General features: G+C 47.4%; 1 protein-coding gene across 4 annotated transcripts in view; it reads left to right on the top strand.

The window, feature by feature from the left end:
* SMAD3 (SMAD family member 3) overlaps positions 1 to 13,451 on the top strand; it is an 83,647-nt gene extending 70,196 nt beyond the window's left edge. For 3 of the 4 annotated variants that reach the window (XM_054388346.1, XM_054388345.1, XM_054388344.1), the window contains 4 exons: positions 5,140 to 5,352; positions 6,103 to 6,240; positions 9,125 to 9,269; positions 13,328 to 13,451. In XM_054388346.1, the coding sequence (XP_054244321.1) occupies positions 5,140 to 5,352; positions 6,103 to 6,240; positions 9,125 to 9,269; positions 13,328 to 13,451 (620 nt within the window). The remainder of the gene's footprint in view (positions 1 to 5,139; positions 5,353 to 6,102; positions 6,241 to 9,124; positions 9,270 to 13,327) is intronic. The other variant, XM_054388347.1, reaches the window with a different exon arrangement.
* Positions 13,452 to 19,250: the final 5,799 nt, after the last annotated feature.

The following is a 19,250-nucleotide window of genomic DNA, read 5'->3' as shown; positions in this document are numbered from 1 at the left end:
CTAAGCATGAGACAAACCAGCTGGGATGATAGAAGCCAGGTTTGTTTGAGGTGCAGTAAAGCTGTAAGACTAATATGGGGTGGAAGGAATTTGGGGAGTTTCATTTTCCCATTCACAGGCACAAAAGTGTTGCAAAGTGATATACTGGGATGGTTTTTATCTGCTTTCTGCTTGTGTATTTGATTTGGTAGCATTCTAGTTTTGATCCAAGCTTCAGCTGTGAGATTTTCATAGTATCACAGAATGGTAAGGGTTGGGAGAGACCTCTGGAGATCTTTGAGTCCAAACCCTGTGCTAACTTAGGTTTCAGTTATTGTACTGGTTTTAGGGCTATGCCACATAAGCTTTAAGTGGAAGTTGCAGAAATAGATGGGATCACAGAATCTCAGAATGGTCTGGGTCATCTAGTCTAACCCCCATGAGGGGTAGTGGCTTCAAACTGGAAGAAGCTGGATTGAGATCAGACATTAGGAAGAAATCCTTCCCCATGAGGGTGGTGAGGCACTGGAACACGTTGCCCAGAGAAGTTGTGGAGGCTCCAAACCTGCAAGTGTTCAGAGCCAAGTTGGATGAGGCCCTGAGCAACATGGTCTAATAGCAGGTGTCCCTGCCATTTTAGGGGGGTTGGAACTAGATGGTCTTTAAGGTCCCTTCCAGCCCAAACCATTCTGTGATTCTATATCCAGTGATCTCTTCTGTATTACTGAAAGACGAACTGGAGAAAATACAGAACAAAACTAGAGTGAGAGCAGAGTTGCCAGCGTGATGTGGCCATTGGGGATGAAGTCAGGGAGTTTGTGCTGGCCAAGGGCCAGGCCTGAGGTTGCATGTGCATTGTTTTTTTGGAGCAAGGCAGTCCCTTGGTGCACAGGAAATCCATTGTCAGTGTTTGCACCACAAACGACTTGACGCAAAAGCTGTATGTGAAATAAGCACAGACCCTACCCTCGCGTCATAGACTCATGGAAGCAGTAAGGGCGGAAAAGATCTCCAAGATCATCAAGTCCAACCATTAACCCAGCACTGCCAGCTCACCGCTAAACCATGTCCCTCAGCACCACTTCTAGATGTTGTTTGAACACTTCCAGGGACAGTGACTGCACCACTGCCCTGGGTAGCCTGTTCCAGACCTTAACCACACTTTCAGTGAAGAAATTGTTCCTAATGTCCAAACTAAACCTCCTGTGGCACAACTTGAGGCTGTTTCCTCTCATCCTGTTTCTTGTTATTAGGGATTAGAGACCAGCCCACACCCTGGCTCCAACCTCCCTTCAGGGAGCTGTAGAGAACCAAAAGGTCTCCTCTCAGCCTTCTTTTCTCCAGGCTGAACAACCCTAGTTCCCTCAGCTGCTCCTCACCAGCCTGTTCTCCAGACCCTTCACCAGCTTTGTGGCCCTTCTTTGGATGTGCTGCAGCCCCTCAATGTCCTTCTTGGAGTGAGGGGCCCAAAACTGACCCCAGTTCTGTCAGTAACTTCAGGCTCTGTGATTCTGTGTTGCAATGCTGTTTCCCAGAGCAGCCCTTCTCAAAGTACCAAGGGGAAGGGAGTGTGCACACATTTATCTTCTTATGTTTGAGGAGGGATTTAGAATGAATGTGGCTACAACTTCCACAGGTGGGTAATGTGTCAGTAACTTCTGATGAGATTGTGTCCCAAATGCACTGACTGAAACTAGGGTAACAACCACTCTTCTGCTTAGAGCACACAGTGTAGAGAGTGAAAAGCAGCCAGCATTTTTTCCCCTCTGCAGCTGAACAGATAGGGCTTCCATCTTGTAGGCAGGATGCATGGGGAGCATCCCAATCCCCAGTGGACACTTGTGAAAGCAAAGCTGGAGTAAGTCAAGGTTGAAATTGTACAGAGGCAATTCAAGCAGGATTTGCTTGGTTTTAATGCATCATGTTTGAGATGATTGTGTAGCCCCTCAGGATTCTTTGGCTCTAGCAGAGCTACATTCTCTTACTTTTCCCCAAGCAGTAAATCCATAAATTTAAAAGGAATATTCAGGACAACTCTAACATAAGAGGAAACTCAGCCATCCCATGACAGCTTAAGCTAAATCCTAAGACCACAAATCACAGGAGAAAGCAGCTTGGTTGCATGTTTTAGAGACAGATTTTTTTCTTCAAAATAGGATTCCTTGGTTTGTGTCTTTCCTCAAGTTGCAAATAAGCCAGAAATAAAATTTCCGGACATCCTTCGGTGGGGAATCCGCAGTTCCCTTGAGTCTCGCTACCAAGCGGAGGTGGTTTTTGAAGGAGAGGACCACAAAACCATCCAGAGCAGTAGAGGCTTTTGGTGTTTTTCTAACTTGAATAGTATCAGTCTGAAGATGTTACTTAAGGATCTACAAAAGTTAATTTGTTGGGGTTTTTTTTTGGAGCTGAGCAGCCTTTCAATTAGAAAAGCACTTGCTGCAGACTAAGAGCACAGTCATGTGGAACACAATCTGTTTTCTTAAGTGGGTGGCCACACCTTAAATGACTCTTGATTAGTGCTGGTATTTGCTGTACCTCTGTACAAACTGCACTGCAGTCATGTGAAGCCCAGAGCTGATCACCATGTCTACAAATTCCTGCTGCTAATGGATGAAATGGGGCTGGGATTGGGAAACTGGCAGTTTCCAGTGACCAGATATGTCATACAGGGGACAGTAAACTTGTGTGTCTGCTGGATGTGTTCATTATCACCTTTGCATATCAGGAGAGGAGGAAGTTCATTACAATGAAAGTGATAAAATACTGGAACAGGTTGCCCAGGGATGTGGTTGAGGCCCCATCCCTGGAGACAGTCAAGATCAGATTTGATGTGGCCCTGGGCAGCCTGATCTTGTTGGAGGTGTCCCTGGGATTGGGAGTTGGACAAGATGACCTTTGAAGGTCTATTCCAACTCAGATGCAGTCTGTGAATCTGTTTACAGGGGCTTGCTTTAAGCTACAAAACAGTTTAAAGTGTGACAAAACCAGAGGTGTGCTTTTAAATTGAGCTAAATTCTTCTCTTGAGCTGCCTTCTGTTAGCTTTCATGTTGAGCATTGTGTCCTTTGCTGCAAGAGGAATATATCCTGATTCTTCTGTGGGTGTAATATGTGGAGAAGAGCAGGAACATTGAGCTTGGCTTGTGATGGAACATTTTTCTTTCAGCTGATATGGTTAAGAAGAGAGACAGTGAAGAAAACTGGGAATGGGCATATGCTCTAAAATTCATGGACTTTGAAGATCTGCTAAGGATTAGAGAGTTCCCCAGATGCTCTTTTATCCAATTCCTTATTTGCTGTCAGCAAAGCTTGTGACAGAGCAAAAAACAAAGGTTTTCTCCTGATTATCAGCTGCTTTGGGAACTCAAACACCACAGTAACAGAGAGGAAACCTGCATGTCTTTTGGCTGAAGCCAGGTTGCCCCAGCCTGTTCCTAAAGATGGGAGTAACACAGGTACCAGATGAGGAATGGCTCTCAAACCTCTGTAGAGACTCTCTCCAGTGTGAGGGGAGGCTGAGATAGTAAAAACCTGCCTTTGATTTCTTTGGAGCTGATCTCTTAAGCCCCAGATTCGCCTAAGTCTTGCAGGAACAACAGATGGGAAAGCCTGTGGAAAAAGCTGGGTTTTGCTGCTTGATGTTAACTCTTTGGCCAGATGGGAAGCTGTTCTGTTCTGCTTTTAAAAGCACCATTTGAAAGGGGATGAAGTGATAAATTGGGGGAAGGACTGGAGGGAATTCTTTTCTGGTTTTATTTCTTGCACTGAATGTGGGGAATAGAGCACTTATCAATGAGCTTGGTCTGCTTTCCGCTTCCTCTGCTCAGCAGATTCTTGGCTTGCAAAGCAGGACTGGGCACCAGCTAGAGCAGTATTTCCAAGGATATTTGACTTAAGCTTTCCCCTGCTGAAATCTCACTGGCTTCAGTGGAAGCAATTGAATCATGTGAGGCCGTTTCAGCATCTCACCTTTCACTGTATGAAGTATTGTCTTCCTGAAGCTGCCTCAGCCTTGGTCTGCTCAGCTTTGGTCCACAGGCTGAGTCAAACCATAACGCAAATAAAAGAGATGTGCCATCATCTGTTGGATGGGAAGTGGATTTTATTTTGATAGTATGAGATCAGTACTCTGGAAGAAAGCATCTTAAGTTTTAAATCACTCTGATACCAGTATTATGTTCAGTTTGGTGTATATTGCAGGCAGCTCTGCTGGTTTCATGAGGGCTAGAGAGATGATAACAGAGTTGGTAAGAACAAAAGCTGGACTTGCTGGCTGAGTGGTGTAAGCACACAGCATTAGAGTTTTGGAGATGATGAGGGGACTGGAACATCTCTTTTATGAGGAAAGACAGAGGGAGAGTTGGGTCTGAGGGTGGATCTCATCAGTGCTTATAAATACTTAAAGGGTAGCTGTCAAAAGTAGCTGTCAAAAGGATGGGACCAGGCTTTTTTCAGTGGTGTCCAGTGACAGGCTAAGGGCTAACCCAGACTTGAACATAAGAAATTCCATCTAAACAGGGAGAGGAACTTGTTTAATTTAAGGGTGATGGAGCCTTGGAGATGGCTGCCGTCTCTGGAGACATTAAAAACTTGCCTGGATGTGTTGCTGTGTGACCATCTCTAGGTGAACCTGCCTAGGCAGAGGGGTTGGGCTAGATGATCTCCAGAGGTCCCTTCCAATCCCTACCATTCTGTGATTCTGCAAGATCTGAAAGCAGGTTTGTGGTCTGCTCTTTCTAAGTTGGTTTGGGCTTTTTTTCCTTCCTTTTCTCTCCTTTTCTCTTTTTAGGGTACTGGCTACCCAAAAGCGATCCCACATTTCATGGTGTCAGTTAAACCATGACACATAGCAAAGCTAAGTTTACCTTTTCAGTTTTCTCCAAGGGTGAAGATAGCTAAGTGACACCCTCCTGCTAAGTGACTAATTTCTCTGACTATTTGTGAACCTTCCCTGTGCCAAAAGCTTCAGGGGTGATGTAACTTTCTAGCTGCGGTCTGTTAAAATCTGTCAAGTAATTCAAGTTTGGTGGTTAAAGTGAGCCCAAGGAATGGAGCAGAACAGTATTTCAAAACTGTCACTTTTTGTGTGTGTGTGTGTGTGTGTGTGTGTCCCTTCCCCTCCTGAGAGCCTTTGATCCAATTTGCTTTTGTATTTTGTGCAGATCTGCAGCCTGTCACCTACTGCGAGCCCGCCTTCTGGTGCTCGATATCCTACTATGAACTCAACCAACGAGTGGGAGAGACTTTCCATGCCTCTCAGCCCTCCATGACCGTGGATGGTTTCACTGACCCCTCCAACTCTGAACGCTTCTGCCTTGGCTTGCTGTCTAACGTGAACAGAAACGCGGCGGTGGAGCTCACGAGAAGACACATTGGTAATGTCTCTTTCCTTGGCGCCATCAGTCATTTGCAAGGGGGAAGGTGGAGACCTGCATGTACAGCTTTTGATTTCTCAGCACACAGAATCCCAGCGTGGTGGCGGTTGGAAGTGACCTCTGGAGGTCATATAGTTCAGTTTCCCTTGCTAAAGCAGGATCACCCACAGCAGGTTGCCCAGGATCACAGGGTAACCAGGTGGGTTTGGAATCTCTTCAGAGAGGGAGACTTCACAACCTCTCTGTGCAGCTTATTCCAGTTCTGGGTGTCAAGAGGATGGGGCCAGACTTTTCAGTAGTGCCCAGTAATCAGACAAGGGGTAACAGGCGTAAAACGGAACCCAGGAGGTTCCACCTAAACATGAGGAGAAACTTCTTCGGTGTGAGGGTGCTGGAGCCCTGGAGCAGGCTGCCCAGGGAGGTTGTGGAGTCTCCTCTGGAGAGATTCCAAACTCGCCTGGCCATTGTGATCCTGGTCAAACTGCTGTGGATGCCCCTGCTTTAGCAGGGGGGGTTGGACTGGAAGATCTCCAGAGGTCCCTTCCAACCCCCACCATGCTGGGATTCTTTGATTCTTAGTGGGATTAGCCAGTGGACCAAAAGGGGTGGTTTTCATTTGCCATCATTCATAGGTTAGCCGCTCTTTGAGAGCTGTTTCATGCAGAGCTCACCTGTGTCTGTAGCAGCTCTTCGTGCAGATTCTGCAGGTGGTTGTTCTAAGCTAAGCCCAGCCTGTGGCCTGTTTTGTAGGAAGAGGAGTGAGGCTGTACTACATCGGTGGCGAGGTTTTTGCCGAGTGCCTTAGCGACAGTGCCATTTTTGTCCAGTCTCCCAACTGCAACCAGCGCTACGGCTGGCACCCGGCAACAGTGTGCAAGATTCCACCAGGTAAGCAAGTGTTTCCCTTCGGTCTGTGATCCCAACAGGCTTCACCTTCTGCAGACAAGGACTTGTTATGGAAAGCGAGCTCTGTCCCAAGGTGGGCATGGGTTTGCTGACTTCCCTTCTCTTGACAGCGATCGATCACCAACCTTTACCCTATTTAAAGCGACTTGGCAACTTGAGCAGAGCATTTTTTATAACACAAAGCTTGCAGACACTGATAGAGCAAGCTCCAGCAATTGTTTGCAGCACATTCATACAAGTAAGAAGAAACAGGACTTCAGGACTTGAGAGCAGAATCTGCCACTTATGCTGTGCGGTGTTTTAGCCATCCATTACTGTACTGGAATTATCTGTCATGCTTATCAGTTTTTTGTAAAGTAAAAGAAGATAACCAGAGAATTTTTTAATTAATTTAGATTCACCCATAACAGCTTTAAATTGTTTTGGGTTTGTTTTGTTTTATTTTGGTTTTTTTTTTTCTGTTCTGTAGTAAAACTTCACCCCTCCTTTGTAGTAAAATTTTACCCCCCTCTGTAGGAAAACTTCAGCCCCCTTTGTACTAAAGCTTCACTCCCCTTTGTAGTAAAATTTTACCCCCCTTTTCTGGATTAGTTTTATTCCAGGGAAATCACATGTGCAGGCACCTTCTTGTTGTGGTTACAGCAAATGTACATCTGAAGTCTGCTGAAAGATTACAAGAGAATTTATTGCAGGTATCTAGGAAGAAAATACTTTGTTGTTAGACTCATGCAGAAGAGCAAGGATGAGAGGATGTCGTTCCAGAGGGAATGCAGCCACTTAGCTAGGCTCACAGAAGCCCTTTTGCAGTTCAAAGTATGTATGGCTTTAAACCCCAAACCTTTAGAATAATCTTGAATAAAGATAGTCTTTCTTTTGAGAACCAATCCACACACTGCAAGTTCTGGCCCATCTTAACTGCTTTCCTTCCTCGGATGCTTAGGAAGCAGCTGCCAGTGTTGCAAACATGACTTAATTCTCCAGCCACATCACAAGAGTCCACCCCGGCTGGAGTCAGCATCTGAAGGCATAAACAACCCACATTTCCGCTGCAGTTTCCTCTAAGGCACAGTTTTTGGACTCCAGCTCTCCCCACTTTTGCCACAGTCTTTGGCTGCCTTCTCAGACTCCTCTTCAGCTCTTTGCTGGGTCTGAAGCAGATTCTTCATTCCCTTGTTTACAAGATCAAGTCACACCCGCTCCTCCTGGGCACAGTGCTGGGAAGATCTGTTCCCATCCAGTCCTGAAGTCTGAACAGCTTGGTAATCTCCTCCCAATCAACATTCCTGATTGCTTTTGCTTTTCTCTGTGCTCAACCAGACCCTGATGCTCCCTCCTTTCTTATTCCCTTGTCCCCTTAGGCTGCCTGACCCAGCTTCCCTTCAAACTCTCTGCAAGACCCACAGCTCTGGGGCTCTGCTCTGTTCTGCTCACAAAAATGGGCAGTTGTTTCTGCAGCTGCCGAGCTGTCGCATGTGGTTATGCTCTGCTCTCTGCACTTGGACCCAAAACAGATGACAGTATGAATCCAGCCCAAGGGAGCAGGCTCTGAAGTGATTTTTTAGAGAAGAGAGAAAAAAAAAAAACAAAACAAAAAACCAGCTACAATTCATCCCAGTCCAAATGGTTGTTTTTCAGGCTTGGCCCGTGTGTAATCCCAAAGCACATCGGTTGTGTGCCAAGTTGCAGAGTTTAACTTGTTTATGATTATCTGGGAGAAACCAAGCCCAGCAACACCTATTGCAAGAGTTCTGGCTTCATTTATTCATTTAAATGATGAAGACTGTTGTTGTATTTCACCTTTTGTATCTCCAGCCATCTAAGGAAGTTGTCCTCAGTCTTCTAGCTGGGACTAAACATTGGGGGAAAACCCCGGTTTTAAAGGAAAATTCTGTTGTGTGTGGTAGTTGAATTTAAGAGATGACTAACACAAGAAGGACATGGACCTGATAAAGTGGGGCCAGAGGAGGAGCACAAAATTGGTCAGAGGGCTGAAGCACCTCTCCTGTGAGGACAGGTTGTGAGAGTTGGGGTTGTTCAGCCTGCAGAAAAGAAGGCTCCAGGGAGACCTTATAACTGTCTTCCAGTATGTGAAAGGGTCTACATGGAAGCTGGAGAGGGATGTTTGACAAGGGCTTGTAGTGATAGGACAAGCCATTGGGCTTGAAACTGGAGCAAGGTAGATTTAGATTGGATATTAGGAAGAAGTTCTTTACTGTGAGGCTGGTGGAACACTGGAAGGGGTTGCCCAGGGAGGCAACCATCCCTGGAGATGTTCACGGTCAGGCTTGACAAGGCTGTGAACAACCTGCTCTAGTTGGGGATGGCCTTGCTGTCTGCAGGGACCTTTAGAGGTCCCTTCCAACCCAGAGCTTTCTACAATTCTAGTTCTGCTACCAGGCTTTTTAAGCCTGATAACTGATTTCTGGCTTGGCAGAGGGGCTTCACTTCAGGACTCCTCCATTTCTGCTGCTGATGGACACCATGTAAATTCAACACCAGGGAGTCACTGTTTTCAGCCTGCACTTTCCTTTCTCTCAGGCCCCACAGTGATTGCTGCCATCAAGTGTTACGGTCGTAGTTGGACTTTTAAATAACAATGTGAGGGAAATGGAAATAAAGGAGATGGAAGGACATTCACATGAGGAACCCAGTTTTGGTTTCACACTTATTGTTCCCTGTCCTTAGCAGCATTTTCTTCCTTTCCAGCATAGGAGCTGTGGAAATGTGGCAACCTTGATCCCTGTTCATGTGTCTAACCAATCCACCAGTAGCATCACATGGGTGTTTCTTCCCATTCTCAGGAAGAAGTGGGTTCCTCAAGTGCACCAGCTAAAACCTTGCTCTTGCCATGTTCTCTTCTCCTCAGGATGCAACTTGAAGATTTTTAACAACCAGGAATTCGCTGCTCTCTTGGCTCAGTCTGTCAACCAGGGCTTCGAAGCTGTCTACCAGCTGACCAGAATGTGCACCATCCGCATGAGCTTCGTCAAGGGCTGGGGAGCAGAATACAGGTCAGCTTTTGGAGTGGGACTTCACAGGGGGCTTTTGCTTGCCATTGCCACTCCTCTAGTTCACAGCCTGGGAAGCATAAAGCTTCTGTACTCTGCACTGTGTCTCCTCAGACAGGTTGTAGCTGTTGAGAATGTTGATTTCATCTTTTGTTTTTCCCATCCTATTTGTTTAGGGCATACCTCATGTGATATACCTGGTGGACTTAGGCCTGAGAAGGGCAGATTTAGACTGGATATTAGGGAGGAATTCTTTACAGTCAGGGTGGTGAGACACTTGGAACATGTTGCCCAGGGAGGCTGTGGATGTCCCCTCCCTGGAGGTGTTGAAGGCCAGGCTGGGTGAGGCCTTGAGCAGGCTGATCTAGTGGGAGATGGCCCTGCCTATAGCAGGGGGGTTGGAACTAAATAATCTTCAAGGTCTCTTCTAACCCAAACCATTCTGTGATTTCAGTAACCATTTGTGTTTGGTCACAGCATGTATGACCCTGAAGCTTTACTGAAATTCAGCAGATAATTTCTGTGTGGGAACTGTGACTTTTTTTTGTTCTTAATATTAGATGTGTTTTTTGATAGTTCAGGCATTTTATGACTACACTGTTCTCTGGTCAGGATCAGTGTGAGTGCTTCCTAATAGATATGGGTTGGGTTTGGTGGTTTTTATCAGGGACTAAGGGAATCTGAGGGTGCCAGAGCCCTGGAGCAGGCTGTCCAGAGAGGCTGTGGAATCTCTCCAGAGAGATTCCAAACCAGCCTGGACATTGTGATCCTGGGCAAGCCGCTGTGGGTGATCTTGCTTTAGTAGAGAAGTTGGACTGGGTGATCTCCAGAGATCCCTTCCAACCCTTGTTATGTTGGGATTGTGTGAATTAAGATAAAAGCAGATGAGCTTGAAAATTTCTCTTTAGAAGAACTGTTGGAGTTAAAGCTCCTCATTCTTTCCTTTGTGCTTGTCACAGGGCAGTCCTTTAGATGTGACTGGAGGCAGTGAGAGAAACAGGATAATTTGACCCATTGTATATTGAAGGTAAAAAGGAGGGTCTGATGTTTGGGATCTGTGATGTGGTCATTCTGACAAGGGGAAAGTGGAGACAGTGTGAGGGACTCTTGTGTTGCTGTCCCTCCACTGCCCTAGCAAGCAAACATCCCTGAGTGTCGCAGGGAGTGAAAGGCAGAGAAGACAAAAGGGTTGGAAAATTAAGGTGGTTTTATGGGAGAGAGAGCTGGCCAGGATGGAAGCCAAATGTGATTTTGAAATACTTGACTGTGTAGCCTTTACATCTGTGGCTCTAGTTAAGATCTGGGGGCAGTCCCTGCCTCTTGGAGCCCCAGGCTGTCTGCCCATGCTCCCCTTGCCCAGCTGCCTCCAGCAGTATCAGCTGGAGCCTGGACCCTGCACGTTACTCTCCCACTTTCTTCATTTCTCCAGATGTTTGGAGTCCATTTTGTTTTGAAATCGCCCCGCAGCCGGGCCAGAGCATTTCAGGCCTGGCTGTGAGCCAGGGCTGGTAATGAGATCCAGATGAGCATGACTTACGGAAAGTCAACTATCTCATTAGAGTCCTGGAGGCACTGAAACCAAACCCTGTGCCCGCGCCGGAGCTGCTCTCCCGCTCCTTCATTTCCTTGCCGCAAAATACTACAGCTCCTGCCCTCCTCCCAGCACGTTCATCTGTCAGGCTGATTCAGAGAGGAAAACGTTACTGCTGGAGCTGCCTCCACAGCACTCCTCCACTGATTTCTGCTTGAGCTGCTTGGTTTTTCGAGCAGTCTTTGGTGGGGTGTTGAGGGCTTTTGTGTGCCAGGGATTTGTTGGAGGAAGGAGGGAGAAGCTGAGTGCATAAGCAGCCTGTGACATGGAGGTTCTCCTCTGCCCAGCCGGATCCTGATGGAGGAAGCTAAGGGCATGGAGAGATTTGAGGGTTTGTCTCTTTCTGAAAGGCTGGGTGGAGGCAGAGTGTTGTCCATTGAGGTGGGAAGGCAGAGTGAAGCTTGCTGTGACAGGTTTATGGAGGGCAGAAGTGTGGCAGCCCAGAGGTTGTGGGTTTCTGTAGAGTGTTGCTGGGACAGCTGAAGGGCTGCCCAAAAGCTGGTTTCAGGCAGCAGAGGGGAATGCTTTGATGTCAGGAGGACTTTATTTATTTTCCTGGGATCTGAGAGGTTTGTGTGCTTCTCTTGAAGCCAGCAGAGCAAGAGAGGTGCTCTGCACTCCTCTCACCCAAACAGCTCATGAGACACCCTTGGATGCAAACCACTTGCTATTAGATTGCTGAATGGGACAAGCCCATCCTATACATGCACTCTTGGGGCACAACCTGGGCTTCCAGCTCTGGCCAGCCACCCCTGAGCTGGGAATGGCTGGGGTCCCTGCAGGGAGCTGCTTCCATTTTCAGTTCAAAGGAGGAGAAGTACAGATTCACCAACAGAATGGGATACAGCCCTTGGCCAAGGCCTTGCAGAGCTGTACCCCAAAGCCCTGCTTCTCTACCCTGCCGTGGAGGGGCAAGGATGGTGATGGGAGCACGAGGGTAGTCCCACAGAGCACAGGGTCCATTTTCAGCAGCAGTTTCTCCCCAGGTCCCACAGACTTTGGGCTTCTCCCTCCCACAGACAACTTCCAAGGACAGCTTCTGTGGGAAACAAGGGTGTTACAACAAGGCTGTCTGCAGGCTATTTCTCTCTCTTCGTAATCCTCCTCCTCCACAGCAGCTGTCCCTGCCTCTCTGTGTAGAGCAGGACTCCTGCCATCCCTCAGCAGAGGAGGGAGAGCCCCTTGCCCTGGGCCTTGGCCTCCCTTCCCCTTCTTTCCTCCCCATCTCTTCCTGCTTTCCCATCTGGAGACACTTCGTGGGGTCTGGCCTCAGGGAGAGTAAGAGAGAAGCAGCCAGGAGAGGGGGAAGGTGCTTTGTGGCAGGGGAAAGTCAAAGCGTGGTGTGTGCTGACCCAGCAAGGATCCCCCTCTGCTCTCTGGCCACAGCCGCCGACTCGTGAGGGATTTCAAAACACTTGGTTGGTCACCACGTTTCTGCTGCTGGGGTTTTTCACTCTGCAGCATTTCTGCTGCTTTTAAGACAGCTGATCAAATGCAGATCTGCTGGAGTGCCCCCTACACAGCATGTGTGGTGTGGGATTCAAACCTCCCCTGGCTGTGGGGAGGAGAGGGCTTGGTGGGGCTGCAGCAGGGAGTGTGAGTGGCTCAGTGCTAATCTCTCTCAATCACTGCCACATTCTGCTAAGACCTAAAGATACAGGAAAAAGAGAATGTCCTAGAGGAATGTCACCTCTTTGGCAAACTGCTTACATTTGGGTTGGAAAATACCTCTAAGATCTTTGAGCCTTGCTCTTCTGTGGACCTGCTCCAGCACCTCAACATCCTTCTTGTAATGAGGGGCCCAAAAGTGAATCCAGTATTCAAGGTGTGGCCTCACCAGGGCTGAGTCCAGGGGGACAATCACTGCCCTGCTCCTGCTGGCTGCACTCTTGTTGACCCGGGCCAAGATGCTAGTGGCCTTCTTGGTCACCTGGGCACACATCAGGTCATGTTCAGCTACTGTCCACCAGCACCCCCAGGTCCTTTTATCCCGTGCAGTTTCCAGCTACTCCGTTCCAAGCCTGGAGTGTTCCTGGGGTTGTTTGTCCCAAGTGCAGCACTCAACTGCGTTTGGGAGAAGCAAAAGCTGCACAATAAAGGTGCAGAATTCTGTTGAGATCAACACCTTCCTTGCCCTTCAGGGAAATCAGATGCTCTTGTTTTCAGGAATCTGAGTACTGAATAGGTTCTGTAGTGAGCTGCTCCTTTGGGACCATAGGAACTGTAAAGGGTAAAGGTAGGGGATTGAAAGAAGTTGGCAGCAGAGGCCAAAACCCCAACCATGTTCAGGGGAGAGAGAGAGACTTTCCCTTGGCCCCACGTGCAGGACTATTGTCTAAGCAGGAAGGAATGCTTCAGTAGCTGGAAAACCTTTTCACATGGGTAAAGTTTTGTAAGTCACATTAATGTGGTGTTTTTTTTTTTTTTCTTCTCTCCCTCCTCTGCTCCCTCAACCCCTTCTCTCTTGTAGGCGGCAGACTGTGACCAGTACTCCCTGCTGGATTGAACTGCATCTTAATGGTCCTCTGCAGTGGCTGGACAAGGTCCTGACACAAATGGGCTCCCCCAGTATTCGTTGTTCCAGTGTCTCCTAAGGAAACATCTCCTGGGGGGCAGGTGAGAGGGGAATAAAGACTGAAGAATGGAATTGGCTTAACCCTTAGCAAAATGCATAGTAAACAAATTCCCAGTTATTGAGGTGATGAGGGAAAAAAAATGCTAAAAAAAAGTAGAGAAAGTAAGTGGATTTTCCTTTGTTTTATTTTGTTTTTTAACTGAATCCCCATGTAAGCCACTTCCACTGAAACTTTTAGCACTTTGGTTACTCTGCTATGGGCCACTGCAGTTAAGAGTTTGAAGCTGAAGATAAGAAACTGGACTTGGTTTCAGCTCAGAGATGCCAGTGCTCAGCCTCCAGCTGTGTCCTGCCATTGTGAGCACCACTTAGAGGACAGTTTCCAGCTGCCTCACACAGCTCCAGGCTCTTCTCCTGCAGCATCTCTGAAAAGCCAGGTACTGTGGGATGTTTGGATGACTCTTCCTTGTGCATTCCTGTCACCATCCACCTGATCCACAGGGGAAGAGGAAGCACTGAAAACACAGACAAGAACTAATTCCCCCAGTAGTGTATCCTAAAAGGAAGGAATTTCCCATGCTGGACTGCTGACACGGAGGCAGGGTCTTGCTTCATGCCTGGGGGATGCAGCTGATACTCCAATGATCCCAGACTGGATTGATGTGAAGCAAAAGGCCAGAAGGCTCCTCCTGATGTTGCTGCAGCAACTGCTGACTCAAGGTGCTCCCAGACAGACCTTTGTCCCGTGGGGAGCTGTTGCTGGACACGTTACACCTTCGTTAGCGTGCGGCCTGTTTGCATTAACCACAGAGAGTTTGGAGTCTGTTTTCTCAGCACACTGAATGGTTTCTGCCAGTCCTGACATCCTAGGGGCATGGTGAATTCATGTCCTGCTCTGCTCGAGTGATGGAAGTGAACAAGCCTTTGGTGCCATTTCACAGGACACCCTTTAACACGTCATCTTCCCACGCTGTCACCTGTGGCTGCATGTGAACCAGGACACCTCAGACACAAACCCCCTCTGTCTGAAACTTACTCCAGCTGATTGAAATGCTCTGAGATGTGTTTTTGCCTGGAGAAACTGGGAGAGTGTGTATTTCCTTGTATTATAAAACCTTCCTTTTAAACATACATGCTCCAGACTGTTTCATATATATATATATATATATATATATATATTTTTTATTATTTTTTCCCTGCAGCAACTTTCATAGCAAACAACTTCCACAACTGGAAAAAAAACCCACAACCCTTAGCACTTGTTTTTATGGTTCAGAGTTGCCAAATAAGTCTCATAAACTTTGTGAGTGCTCTGCAGTTATCTGTTTCTTTATATCTGCGTTGAATGTCACACATGTTTGTGCCAAAATATTAGAAGAGGGAGGGGAGAAAGTGAGAATCAGTTTCCTATGGAAATCTTTGTTTTCTTTCCTTTGTTTCATATGCAAAAGACAAACACAGAACCTAGATGTGGCTCTGGAAAGGAGAGAGTCAGATGGACTCAAAGTGGCTTGTGGTAAGGCTTTTGTCCTGCAGATCTTTATGCTCCCAGATGTGAACAGGAGCAGCCCTGCTGAGCCCAGTGCTGGGGTGAGGTTTGCAGCTTCAGAGCACCTTGGTCCCATCGTGGGGTGCTGAGTTGTGACAGCATTTCAAACAGTTCCCAGGAGTTTCTGTGTACCTGCCTGGCTGCAGAGAGAGGCTGTTCCCATGTGCTTGTTCCTTTGAGATTTCCATTTATCACCACCAGTTTTAGACCTGAGGCATCAAGAAGACAGGGTGCGAGGTGCCCCTTGCTTGGTGGACGCAGGAGTGGAGGATCCCAGAGGCTTGCTGCTGGGGGTTGTTACAGCAGGCAAAGGGCTGCTTCAGGGAGTTTTCTTCCAGAAATGAGAAAGGACATTTTGTGCATGAACTCTAAGTTCTGAGGAAGGCTTTCAGTGGTGGATGTGCTCCTGGATGATGCAGGCACCTGGGAATATCCCCTCCCAGAGTTCGGACTGGAGCTCTCACTGTGCAACACGCCTCATGTCCTAGTGCTGGAGGGTTCCGGGGGTTTTTAGGTTCTGCAGTATGTCTGGGTTTGGTTAGATCTCTGCACAGATGCAATCACAGCAATTTCAGCCACTTCAAAAGTAGGGCTGCCATTGTGGGGTGATTTGGCAGAAACTTTCAGGTACAGGTTTCTAACAGCTGCAGAGAACCCTTTCTCCTGACCTTTGTGGAAGTGTTTGACTCACTGCTCTAGTGAGAGAGGGGGAAAAATGGCCCCAGGTTTCCCCCCCACCAAGTGTCTTTAAGTCATATTTGCTTATTTTAGTGAACAAATGGTTTTGGTGGTCCACCTAATCATGGAGGAAGTTGGACTCTGTGGTGCCTTGTGCCTTAGCAACTAAAATAACATCCTCAGTCCCAGTGACAGGGACTTTATTATGTGTGTTGGTGTTTGCATGGAACCAGGAGTAAAAAACAGCTTTAATAGGAAGTTTGCAACCAGAATCACCCCCTGGGCCAAGCTTAGAGTTGGACCTGGATTTCCACTAGGAACCAGATGGGTATCTTCTGCTTGGTGCAGGATAATTAATTGCTGGCTGTTATTACTGGATGCCTTTTGAAAAGCAGGATTCAGATGATGCATAAAAACTTTGGTTAATCTCCCCCTCATCATCCCTTAAGTAAAACACTTCAGATGGAAAATGTGAGCAGCACAGTTAGATAAAACTGAGGAGATTATCTCCACTAAAGTATTAATTTCCTCTCCTGCCCTTTGTTTGCCTCCTCACTAATTCATAAAAGCTTTGTGGTTCCTCAAGTTACCTGATAAAGCCAGATGGGAAATCCTGAAGCCTGCAGCAAATGACAAGGTAAAGGCTGGGGAAGAGCTGTGATCCTAGGGAGGTGGTGGCTGAGCTTCCTTTTGTGCTGCACAGCTGAAGTGGGTGTGCAGATGGAAGCTGATTCCCTGTCAGCTCTGAAACCTGCTGGGTGACACCATTGGTGTGGATACTAAGGAAAGGGACAAGGTGGCATGAAGCTGGAGGTGGCTGTGAGGAGCGGTGGCCCAGAGCTGCAGTTGACTGCTTCTGGGTTTGAATTTTTCCTGCAACTTTATGAAGTAGCTTTGATATGTAGCACAGCTGTATGCAGTCAGCCATGGCGTAGCTTAGGTTACACAACCATGCTGGAAAATCTGCTACTGTGAGGGGAGTCTTGGCTACTTTTCCCAGGATTTCAAACCTTTTTGTTACTGGTAGGGAGTCACTAGCAGGAACTTTGACTCTTTTTTAACTGGTGTAGCCATACACAAGGGCCTGGCTGCTGGCAGATGATACTGATGGCCTTGTGAGTTTAAATGACTGTGGTGATTTTGTTGTTTTGGGTTTTTTATTATTATTATTATTAATGTATTGAACTGAATTGCAGTTTGTATTCCATGTTAAGCTTGTCTTATGAGTAATCCAGTGCTGTAATTACTAAGGAGTAATCCATTTGACTGAATCAGCATGTGTGTGTGTGCAGAAGATGGAGAAACTGAATCCCCCAAAGCTCTGGCTCCCCATATAGGCCACAAAAAGGCTGAGGATAACCTTTGAGAAAGAGTAAAATGAGTTTCCTCTGCCCTGAAGGATCAGCATAGTCTCTGACCCCTGCAGAGGGCTCCTTTGCAGGATGAAGAATGTTCAGGACTCCCATCTCAAGCACTGGCATCCATCCCTTGGGCTGCCTGCTAACTGGGAAAGCACAAGGAGCAGGAAGAACACAGCTCAGTGAAGGACTTCAGCCCTATCACAGATCATCTGAGAGCTGTCAGAGGTCTCCAAGGTACTGGATAGGTGGGTGGAATGAAATTTGGTCACAAATAAGCTGGAATGGGGAGTAATTAGTCACTGTATCATGGCTGATAGAGAGGAATGGTTAAAAATGCAGTGTATGGATTTATCCTGTCCATACTTTTGTGTTCATGTCTTTCTTGAATATTTGGGTAAACCAAATATTTAATTTTTAACAGAAAGGGCAATTAAGGACTCGGAGGGTTAAATCTTTCCAATGTTCCTTTCTGGTGATTGCGAGAAATGAGGCAATTACTGATGTGAGAGCAAGAGACTCGCCTCAGAACTGAGCAGCAAACCCTGGCCAATAAAACAGACCAAGGACTTCTCCAGCAGGTTGCTGTTTCATCCCTCAGCAACAAGCCAGGTTCTCAGATGGGCCTTCAAATTGTGCTCTTCAGATTGCTGAGGATTCACAGAGACATCACTCCAGCAACCTTTGCTATCATCTTTACGTTTCCTTCAGTCTGTGGGTACTAGAGGAGTCTCCTGCACCACTCTCTGCTGCTGAGGTGCACCCAGCTCACTCTCCCGAGGTGGCAGCCTGCTTCCTTCACTCCAGGACTCAGCTGTCCCCCGTGGTATCCATGAGCATGTTTGAGTAGTGGTTAGATCTTCTTAACCCCAGCTTGTACGTTCCCGGCCGGTGGTGTCGCGCCCTGCTTTAGCCTGTCAAGCATTACTCACGGTTTTGTTACTAAAGGCCTGTACTCTGTATGCCCTCCTATTTCATATGTGAAACTGTAAGTTCTATTTTGGACGTTTTAATAAACTTGGATTTGAAAACTGAGGCTCCTGAGAACATAATGGTCTTGGAAAAGGACAGCTAAGGACCCAAAGCGAAGGCATTTGGAGTTTTGGAACCACAGGTCATTCAGACAGCAGCATCTGTAGGGGTAGGTATGATGAGCAGGGCTGGAGAACAGCTCTTGGGAGAGCAGTTGAGGGAACTGGGGTTGTTCAGCCTGGAGAAAAGGAGGCTGAGGGCAGATCTTCTGTGTCTCTTTGACTCCCTGAAAAGAGGCTGGAGCCAGGTAGGGGTCGGTCTCTTTTTCACAAGGAGTAAGAGACAGGACAAGAGGAAACAGCCTCAAGTTGCCCCAAGGGAGGTTCAGGTTGGACATGAGGAACAATTTCTTCCCCAAAAGTATTGTCACGGCCCTGGCCTAGGCTGCTCAGGTAACGCTGGTGCCATGGAGTGCCCAGAGAAGCAGCTGTTTTGTTAGAAGGCAGGGAGTGAGGTCACCTGGCATACTGGAGAGGAGGGAAGTAAAGCTAGGTGAGCACTGAGCTGGCCTCAGGGAGGGCATTCTGCAGCCAGCACTGCTCACCACGCCAAGGCACAGTCATCTAATTCCCTGAACTGCTGACACTCCTCCCACAGTTTCACTGAAATTCAGATATTTTATGGGGTTTTGGGTTGCTTTTCCTGACGAGGATTTTTTGAGAATACTTTTTCCACTCAGGTTTCCAACAATGTGGTAATAAAAAGGGTCTCGTCCAGGTTTTGTGGGGTTGCCAAAACTGGAGCGTGATGGAGTAAAGCAGCTCTGAGCTGCCAGCTCTGCTGCTTGTCACCTGAACGGATCACAGACTGCACCATCACAAACTTCTCTGCAATGGAAAAGGGAAGCTGGAGAAAAATACAGTTTGAGGTGACTGGAGGTTTCCTCCCTGCCTCTAGCTTTCTAACTCAGGGGTTCTGCAGAAACCTCCCCTACACTAGCCAGGGGAAGGAGGGAGGAAGGGAGGGGAAAGGTGGAAGCAGTAACAATGAGCTCTACCAAGGTTGGGAGCCAGAGTCCAACACCGTAGCACCCACCTTATAACAAATATAAACCATTTGGGGGATTTTCTTGCTGTAATCTACTAACTGGGGGTGTTTACCATAGAATTGTTTGAGTTGGAAAAGCCCTCCAAGATCAATTCCAACCTAAGGCCACCCTGGCCATTAAGCTGTGTCCTGAAGTGCCACATCCACATGTTGC

This window comes from Indicator indicator, chromosome 16 (assembly GCF_027791375.1).
Source record: "Indicator indicator isolate 239-I01 chromosome 16, UM_Iind_1.1, whole genome shotgun sequence".
In the NCBI taxonomy this organism is placed as follows: domain Eukaryota; kingdom Metazoa; phylum Chordata; class Aves; order Piciformes; family Indicatoridae; genus Indicator; species Indicator indicator.
The sequence above is the reverse complement of the archived record's forward strand: the minus strand, read 5'-3'. Positions and strand labels throughout refer to the sequence as shown.